The sequence below is a fragment of the Scylla paramamosain genome, chromosome 9 (genome assembly GCF_035594125.1).
Source record: "Scylla paramamosain isolate STU-SP2022 chromosome 9, ASM3559412v1, whole genome shotgun sequence".
Taxonomy (NCBI): Eukaryota; Metazoa; Arthropoda; class Malacostraca; order Decapoda; family Portunidae; genus Scylla; species Scylla paramamosain.
In genome coordinates, this window is record NC_087159.1 from 4,692,501 (window position 1) to 4,702,500 (window position 10,000).

A 10,000-nucleotide genomic window follows, 5' to 3' on the forward strand; every position below is an offset into this window, starting at 1 on the left:
GCCTTGACGGACGTGTTCCGCGTCACGTTCTGTCTCGCGTGGAGTGTTGGCATAACTGTCCTGTTCCTCATCACTACCCTGCCTGTCATTTGTTCAGTCTCCCACTTGTACAGTTCCTCTTCGTCGACACAGTTCTGGGGACGAAATCACTAACGCGAAATATACCAACGCGTGCTCGTTCTCACGGTGGGAAGAACACGTGGTGGCTTATTTAATATTTACAGACACGGCTGACGACGAGCGAATCAACACCAGGAGCCGCAAATGTTGACACAGCGGCATGATGGGGTTGTGTGTGTCTGTATGTGTGTGCCAGAGATACGTATTAAAGATTGGCACAGAACGCCTTTATCACGCCCTGAAATATGTTGGTCTCGGCTCGCCATCTGTGGTCTTTTTACCTTCTGAGTGTTCCTATCGTGTCTCTCAGTGCCTTTCGTTGGTCTCCTGAGAACTCCCAAAAATTTAAGAAGCAGCTAGACGCCCAAGTTTCCCAGTATCTTTCCGCGGCGCTGGGACCTGACGGGAACCTGACGAAGGCGAGGGAGGAACTGCTGCACCGCCAGAGACGCAACGCCTGTCCCGGGGGCGTCGGGGGGTTCGGATTTAACACCTTCAACTTTCTCACGTTCCTCCTGCTCGCATTCAACGGAGTCCTGAACGCCGTGAATAACGTCAACAACAACAACAATAACAACAACGCTAACTCCCAGAACAACGTACACATCAACACCGACGCTGTGTCCTCCAACTCTGATTCCTCCAACGACGTGACAGTCATCATCCCCCCCAGCCCGGGCCGCCGCAGGTTAGTAACAACAATAATTCGATGTAGTAGTAGTAGTAGTAGTAGTAGTAATGGTAGTACAGTAGTAGCAGTAGTAGTAGTAGTAGTAGTAATAGTAGTAGTAGTAGTAGTAGTAGTAGTAGTAGTAGTAGTGGTAGCAGCAGCAGCAGCAGCAGCAGCAGCAGCAGCAGTATTATTATTAGTAGTAGTAACAGGAGTAGCAGTAGTAGTAGTAGTAGTAGTAGTAGTAGTAGTAGTAGTAGTAGTAGTGAGAGGAGGAGGAGGAGGAGGAGGATGAGCGAAACTAATAATACAGGTCCTGCACCCCCAGGCGGCGCGGTACAAGCTCATGTAGCGAGGGTGTGGAGGGAACCGTGGCCAGACGAATGGTCTCTGAGGCCTGGCGCGCCGTGCTGGAGGAAGGTCGCGGGGCCACCGGGTGCCTGGAGGCGGCATTGTGCCAAGGTGTGGTGAGGCTGGCGGCAGAGATGGGGGCGATGGTCTTCGCTCGCCCACACAACACTACTACTTCCCTCCCGTTACATCTCGCCCCTTGCAGTCGCCTGTACCCAAGCTGCCCGTCTCACAACCATTAGACTTTAGAGTGACGGCTGCTGTCCGGCGTGACCCGTAGAACAGGGGCACGCACACCACTGACGATCAGTTCGAGGTGTCCCCCCCCACCCCCCGACATACACCCTTTGTCTCCTTATCACAACCAACACCGCCAGCATCACCACGCAGCCGTCCCCCACAACAGCTCACCAGTGGAGCGCTCCAGCGACAGACAACGGAACTATTGTTATTGTAACCTATTATAGTCCGTGCCGCATTAGACCAGTGTGCGGCCCGTTCGCCTGCAGCAAGTGGATTTGTTGGCCTGCGGGGCGGGTGCTGTCTGTCATGGGAGTGTGTAGCATTTTACCGGTGTTCCATCGTGCTCAGTGTGATAAGCATTAGATCTCGTCTGTCTTTGTGCTTTGTAAAACATTTTGCCTTTATTGGAAAACCCTTGAGTGTTCTTACGTGCATGACTGAGCGTTGTGTGAGGAACACACACACACACACACACACACACTACTGCTGATGCTGTATCTTTTTCGTTATTGCCACTGTTAATCTTAAAGATGAACTGATACTTTTGATGTCATAAATTTTAATAACCTTGATAAAGTAAATGTAAAATGAAATATTATAGATTTCTGGTCATTTAAGTGTTATTGTTTATGAGCATTAAATTCATCTTTACTGTGGAATTTAACAGTGAATATCTGATCATAGTCATCAGCAACATCACCATCAGACACACTGCGATGTCGAAACCCAAAACATCCAAAGGAAACTCCCAGAGCGTGTGAAAGTATCTGCTACGCACACACTCCCTCCCGTCATTCAGGGCGCCTCCGAGGTATACAGGGAGCGATGGCCACCCTGGTGCTCCCGACGCTGGAGGTGGCGTGGGGCTCGGTACACCCCGTTGATAGGCCAGACACAAGGCTCCTGCGCCATGGCCTCCTCAGACACGGTGCAGCAAGGGACGATCACCTACAGGACGATATGAACAACAGGGCGACGCGGCGTGACGACATTCGCCACGCCATCACCAGAGTGAATGAAACACTTAACAAGGCAACACGCTCAGCGAGTAGTGAGGGCAGCAGTTCTGCATCTAAAGGAAGCAGCGAGGGAGGCCGCAGCAGGCAGGCCCGCTCGTGTCCCGGAGGGTACAGCCCCGAGGCGGCAGCTTTCACCTTCGCCGGCTTCATCATCCTCATTGGTCAAGGCATCGTCAGTGTCGTCAATGTCATCAATAACAACAATAACAACAATAATAACAATAACAACAACAATAATGACAATAATAACAACAACAATAATCTGAACAACAACGACCTACTGGTAGTAAACAACCTGGAGGCGCACGTGGGCATGAGGGGCATGGAGGACATTGGGGGCATGGGAGACATGTGGAACATGGCAAGCAGGGCCGCAGACTCACGCGGCCTGGCGATATCACATCACTATGATTCCCACGTAAGTGATTCCATATCGACAAGGCTCTTCATTGACACAAACGAACATCATTATACTAACCCGATTATTACGGAAATCCCCACTAATAAAACTCATTTCTAGGAGCACGTGTTGGCCCGCAGACCATTTCCTGCAGGACAGACCCAGGCATACAGACACACACGCCGCCGCAACAAAAGCAGCAGCCACCGAAAACACGTAAAATGTGTCTGTGGCGAGTCTCGTTCGCCGAGGTCGATTTTCTCTCTGCCAATCGTAGAGCAGAGTCTCAGGGAAGTCCTGTGTCGAGTGGCAGGCGACGCCTCACACGTACCCAGGTACTCGCGATAAGCATTATGAATGACATCGTCTAACACTCGCTGCTGCATTAGTAGTAGTAGTAGTAGTAGTAGTAGTAGTAGTCAGTTAGTAGTGAACCATGCCTTGCCTATAGCGGTATATTTCCTTGCAGGCTGCTGGCGGTGGTCACTCTGATGAGATGGGATGCAGTAAGTAGCATGGCAACTGTGTGTCCTCCACACCTTGTCTGAGAGCAATGCGGTGCCCTTCCACTCACCACGCTCCTTTAACTTTTAGAACGTGAATCTTTATAATTTCCACTCTTGACAGTGGTAGTGACCTGGTTATACAGCTTGCCATCTCTCCAACCAGTATATATATATATATATATATATATATATATATATATATATATATATATATATATATATATATATATATATATATATATATATATATATATATATATATATATATATGAAGTGGTGACAACAGAGCCCTCGACAGTATTTCTGTTCAGAATTTCTTGACCTGTGATGCACTTACATCTTACTCAGTTTACCTTCATTCTGATAACAAATTCCTTCCTGAAGGACTACTGGTTCATCATAGCAATTAAACTAGCTTGTGTTACTTTTCTTTTTTTTGTATATGTATATAATTTTGCAGCATCATCAGGCAGTCTTTTGTAATTCCCTCCATCCTCTTCCCTCATTTATTAGTATAGAATTATAGATAATAACACGTAGATGGATACATTTATTTTAACTTAGAGGAAAACAAATACAAAAAATTCATATACCATTATATTTTGAATTCAAAAACTTTTCACTTGACCAAAGTTTCATCTCACAATCACGTGATCTGTGTAAAGCCTGCGACAAATGCATATGGCTTACCTGTAAAACCACTTGATTTGTGTGATAAGAAACTCTCTACACTTTACATATGCTGAGACAAAACTCATCATCACACTCTTACTTCCGTCACTTATGACTACTGACTGACAGGTCAACTCACTGAGTGACTGTTTGTATTTGGAAGACCTATGGAGTGTGACCTGGTGGGACACTCCACAACCTAATACTATTAAACTTTTGTTATTTATTATTGTCTCATACATTTTCTTAATGTTCCAATGAGTATTGTGGCAACTGTAAATTCTCAGTGCATAGCTTGACTCCCAAAGGAAGGATATATATATATATATATATATATATATATATATATATATATATATATATATATATATATATATATATATATATATATATATATATATATATATATTATGCTTCAATAAAATTGCCTATTTTCCTTATCAATGACTGATGCTCACTACCTTGAGTACTGTACATGCAGTTTAACATTTAACAAATTCCTTTTAAAATTTACAAATAGGTACATTATATATATATATATATATATATATATATATATATATATATATATATATATATATATATATATATATATATATATATATATATATATATATATATATATATTCTGATGAACTTGACCTAAAAAGTTGAATTTTGAGCAAGTTGAAAATTGCCTACAACACAGTCAATACTCCATCCATTAGTGACAGCAAGTCTCACATCTTTCCACACACCTTCAGCCCTCACACCATGCTAGGTATGAATAATATAATGCAAGACAACTACGAAAATATAACTAATAAAAATAGTATTCTACTATAAGAAAAACCATATAAAATCATCTCCACAAGGTGAGATAAGAGAGATTATTGTATGCTTTGATGTGTTATGACAATTCCTTCCATTCACTCATTCTCTCACACACACACACACACACACACACACACACACACACACACACACCTCAGCACACAGGACACCGCCAGAGGGAGAACGATGCCCTCCTAAGCATGCAGATTCTTGTCCTCAGCTGAACCACCACATGTAACACACACGGGACCCTGAGGGCCTGCATTGCCCTGCACCAGACACACCAACACATCCTACTGGCTATCTCAGTGCTCCTTGCTGGCAGAAATAGAGAGCTGCAGAGACAATCAGACCTACAGCAGAGGTGTTTGTGCTGATACAAGGAACACCAGTACTCCTCCTTAGCCAGGTGCTCTGAATGCAGAATCTCACAGCAGATGGCTGTGCTGACATTACTCCTGCCCATTTAAGAAAATTATTAACTTATCTATTAAGTAGGTAGATGTCAAAATTATAAATATTATTTGAACAGCTACACTGGTACACCCCCACTGGCTCACCACACAACCCTAACAACATATCACCTCCAGTCACCACCACACCACCTCACTCCAGCCTGTCATTCTATTTAAACTGCATTCTCTCTTCACAATACTGCCATGGTTTTTTGTTAAAAATTTCATCTTTAGTATTAGAAATTCACAATTTTGTCTCACTCTAAGTTGAAGAGCTAAAGAAAGGAATGAGCCACAAAGGTACTGAACAACCTTTCTTTATACAACAGTTGTTGAAGACTCAAAGGCTGAAGTGCATGAAGGCCAGCAGGATGAATAATGAGGATAATCATTACATATACTAATCCAATACTGAGCATTATGAGGCTCTTAAATGTTGCATAAATGCTGCATTCATGGTAAAAAACCATTAATGGAACTAGTTGTTCAAGTTGCAACAATTGCAGTCATTCACTTTTGGAAAATCTACAATTATATCTAGCTTAATCTTACTGCTAATATGCACCCTTGGAGTCAACCCTAAGCAACTAACTTAAGACACTGTTAGGCTCCAGTGGCCTTCCTCAAAGTGATGGGAGGTCCGCAAGTTCTTGGATCCATCCCACCCCAAACACTACACTCTTGCACCGAAACATTACCTACTGCCTGGACTATATCACAGCTATATTATCACTCATTCATCGACATGTACACAAGCATTACTCAGTGTAAGTGTTGGCAAGTGTTAGTGTGCAGTAATAACATTAGGGCTTTGTGCAAGGGACAAATATCCCTAAGACTGCATGACACTGCAGTCAAGAGAGAAAAATTAGGCAAGAAGTCAGGAATAATTTTCAGGGACATTAGTAGAGGTTATAAATTTCAGCAGCAAAAAAAAACATCTAGAACCAAAAAAATAAAGCTTTAAATCAAAAGAAAGGATAGAGAAAAGCAAGAAAGCCAGCACAAACTGAAGCTTTTTTGGAGAAAAAAAAAAAATAATAATTAAAGCATAATGTCACATAATTGCACTTGGTACAACAAAAAGGAAAATCTGTTATCACTGTTTCTGTCATCACTGGCTGGCTGTTTCATGAGTTACAAACATAGCATTCACATCATGGAAGCACTCAATGGCCAATGAAGAACCAATAAACCACTTGCTAGAAAGAAATAAAGAAAATTTGTGCATATGTGATCTAAACATAAACTCAGAATTTTTGATGTCCAAATTACTACTTAATTAAAATTAACAAAGGGCAAAGAGCAAATTACAAACAACAATTAAACATTCCTTATAAAACTTGGGTTTAGATATATGCAAATTTCTTATCTAAACACTAATCCATCTCCCTGATATCAATTCATTCCAGGACATTTAAAAGAGGCTCTGAAAATATTTCTTTGTGTTTTTTTTTTTTTTTTCATCCTTCCTATGCGTGAAAATCTCCTAACTTTCTTGTGACTGGTGGTGGCAGACAGAAAAGGCTGGGTGAGTGAAACCCTGAAAGACTAAGAAAAGACCACATAACACAGGACAAGGAAAACACAAATATGCACTACACCTACAGCTGTTGAAATGCAGGTGCGGCAGAAGTTTTATGACTGTTCATTTGAATGCTGAGGTACCAATGTGTATTTTGAAGAGGTAGAAGCTTATAATGAGGAAATTTATAAATACTAAATTAATTCACTAAACAAATATAATAACAACAGACAACTTTCCCACACATGCAGCTTGGCATACAAGAAAAGCACAACAACAAAGAAAATATGAAGATGAAGCAGGCAATTCAAGAGAACTTTGTAACATATTTAATATTATAATAACAATAAAAAGTATGTGAGAAAATAATAAATATACTGACATAATATTGTGGAAATGTAAAGACACATCAGCCGTGTGTGTGTGTGTGTGTGTGTGTGTGTGTGTGTGTGTGTGTGTGTGTGTGTGTGTGTGTGTGTGTGTGTGTGTGTGTGTGTGTGTGTGTGTGTGTGTGTGTGTGTGTGTGTGCAATTGAAAATGCACACACACACAAACATGTAGTGTGGCCTGTAAGTAGATAAATATATAAGTAGATTCATAAGTAGTTTTGTCATAACAAGTGGCACCTTAATACTACATAGATGTGCCTCTGCTCTCTATAAAACAGTAATTAGATAACTGTATATACAATCACATTTACATACAAAAGATAGCTTTCATAAAAAGTACAAAACAAAAAAATTGTAAATGCATCATGGGAAAAATTCTATGAACACTTTGAGGATCTGGAACCTAAATATCTGGTATAACACCATACAAAACACACCTATGACTGCTGAGCCTCTCCTGGGAGGGTGTGAGCCTTGGTGGGGGGCAGGGGGAGGGGAGGTGAAGGCTGTTAGGATGGAAGGTGTTTACTGTGAGGTGGATGACCAAAAACAAAGAGTTGGACACACAACTCCCAACAGTGCGAGTGCCGGGCTGTGGCTAACAGGTGAGTGCCACTGTTGCCATTGTGAGGGTGCCAAAGAGAAGGCAGAGCAACTGAGCACATGACTGAGCTGGCCGGTCCTCCTGCAGCAGGTCTGGCAGCACTGTGACCAGAGCAATGTTGAGGAAGCCCCCAGCTGTGAAGCCCAAGATGTACACCTGAACTCCACCTGGAAAACATTTACTGCTCTATCATAAATACATTAACAAAACACCTACAGATTAGTCATTTGCAAAGCCTCAGTTCACTTCGCATCTTCAAGGAGCAGAAAGAGGAAGCCAAGGTAAATTAGCTCATAACCAGATATAAGACACTTGGGAGATCTTGACATCAAACATTAGACAACCAGTAGTATCTTAATAAGTTAATAAATCCTAGTTTCTTAACACTAATGATAACAACTGAGATCATCATTCATTATATAGGTAATGAAGGTAGTCACATTTCCCTTGTAAGTGAAGTATCTTTAACAGTTATCCCTGAATTGATCTCCCAACTTTGTGGCTGCAGAGTTAAGGAGACTCACCCAGAATCTCCGTGGTGCCAAGGAAGAGGGTGACCAGAGCCCCCACGAGTCCTACTGTTGCTGTATAGAACTGGGCCTTGGTTGCCTCCCACCTGCTGAACCCTGCAGGGGAAAACAATGCAAAGTTTTCAGTATATTACCACTACAATGTACTATCATTTCCTACTCTTCCAATTCCTCCCAAAAACCTTGGAGGACACACAATGCAGGTTTAGCAGGATGATTATGCTTCATTCCTTACTCCTGTAACACTAAGAAACAGATCATATCACAAAGGATGACCAGAAAATACACACATCATCAATGCCTGTAGTCAAGCCTTGCACTCTAAAAGCCTCTGAACTGAATCACAAGACAGAACAAACCAACCTGAAATGAATCACTACAAGCCAAAACAAACAAGCTGAACTGAATCACAATGCAGAAGAAACCATCCTGAACTGAATGATAATATGGCAGAATAAACCAACCTGATTTCAGAAGGATAGCAAAGTCACCAATCTCATGTGGCACCTCATGGATGAGGATGGCGGCCGTGGTGAGCAGGCCGGTCTTGTAGGACACCATGAAGGAGCCGGCCACTGCCAGGCCATGGGTGAAGTTGTCAATCCCATTGGCGACAAGATTGAGGTAACCCGTCACCTGCAGAGGAAAGGGTTTGCTGAGTGATGGCAGCAGTGTGAAGACAAAGCAATGGATGTGATGTATATGTAAAGGCATGATATTCATTCATTTGATGGGAACAATTATTAAAGAATGTAGGGAATTAATTTATCAAAAAAAAAAGTATCACAGAAAATATAAATAAATAAATTAAAGTAATTACAGGATCTTCATGAAAACCTCTCCCTTCATTAAAAATGAACACCATGGTCTAATTTTTTCACGAATATCTGGGCCTATTACTCAAATACTTATGTATATAATAAAAAAATGTGCAAAATTTTCATCACACACTAAGAAAATTGAACCAAAATACACCAACACCGTGATATTTATCCCATCCACAATGATAATATTAAGTCATATGTAATAATCAGCATCTTAGCGGTGACAGCTACAAGACATCACAACACACACATACCTCCTTCCGGCCATCTCCTGACCCTCCCTTAGTGTTGTTGTTGTTGTGCAGTGCCGTGGAGGAGGAGTCATGACTTGCCAGCATCTCCACCACAATGAAGACAAAGATGCCTGCCAGCACACACAGACCCACCTGGGTGAAGGCCTCATGGGTGCCGGCACCCCCTGGGGAAGACACACATGAATTTAGTGGTTTAAAGAGGCAGTCTGTTGGGTGGGTATTGGTGTACTTAACTTACAGTCTACTTTAGTTTCTTTTGTTTAGAGCAACCTGCAGATTCAACTTACAGACATACATACGACACTGTGTGGGTACTGCTGCACTGAACTTAGTATTTTAAATCTAATTTCTGTTTAATGAGACCTGCAGCTTTGGCCTAAAGACATACAAATGTGGTACTTTACTGCTCTTCATGTCTCCTATTACCTGGATATAACTGAGAAAAATGACACACACACACACACACACACACACACACACACACACACACACACACACACACACACCTTCCAGGGCCATGCTCCAGGCTTCTGGCAGGAGATGCAGAAACACATCCCCCAGCAGACCACCCACTGCAAAACTCAGCAGCAGAGGCAACACGCTCAGTCCACCTGCACGAGGGAAG

The 10,000-nt window shown here is 42.2% G+C and overlaps 2 protein-coding genes across 5 annotated transcripts in view; one reads left to right on the plus strand and one right to left on the minus strand.

The window, feature by feature from the left end:
- LOC135103444 (homeobox protein 6-like) overlaps positions 1-3,180 on the plus strand; it is a 4,657-nt gene extending 1,477 nt beyond the window's left edge. The window contains exons 1-3 of the mRNA XM_064009657.1: positions 1-808; positions 1,119-2,821; positions 2,924-3,180. The exon at positions 1-808 is cut by the window's left edge and continues 1,477 nt beyond it. Of these exons, the coding sequence (XP_063865727.1) occupies positions 2,210-2,821; positions 2,924-3,151 (840 nt within the window). The 5' untranslated portion in view covers positions 1-808; positions 1,119-2,209 and the 3' untranslated portion in view covers positions 3,152-3,180. The remainder of the gene's footprint in view (positions 809-1,118; positions 2,822-2,923) is intronic.
- A 666-nt stretch (positions 3,181-3,846) lies between these two features.
- The window catches only part of LOC135103445 (zinc transporter ZIP13 homolog), a 51,236-nt gene continuing 45,082 nt past the window's right edge, over positions 3,847-10,000 (minus strand). For all 4 annotated transcript variants that reach the window (XM_064009662.1, XM_064009661.1, XM_064009660.1 and 1 more), the window contains 5 exons: positions 9,882-9,986; positions 9,376-9,539; positions 8,762-8,933; positions 8,292-8,393; positions 3,847-7,934 (listed from right to left, as the gene is read on the minus strand). In XM_064009662.1, coding sequence (XP_063865732.1) covers positions 7,762-7,934; positions 8,292-8,393; positions 8,762-8,933; positions 9,376-9,539; positions 9,882-9,986 — 716 coding nt within the window. In that variant the 3' untranslated portion in view covers positions 3,847-7,761. The remainder of the gene's footprint in view (positions 7,935-8,291; positions 8,394-8,761; positions 8,934-9,375; positions 9,540-9,881; positions 9,987-10,000) is intronic.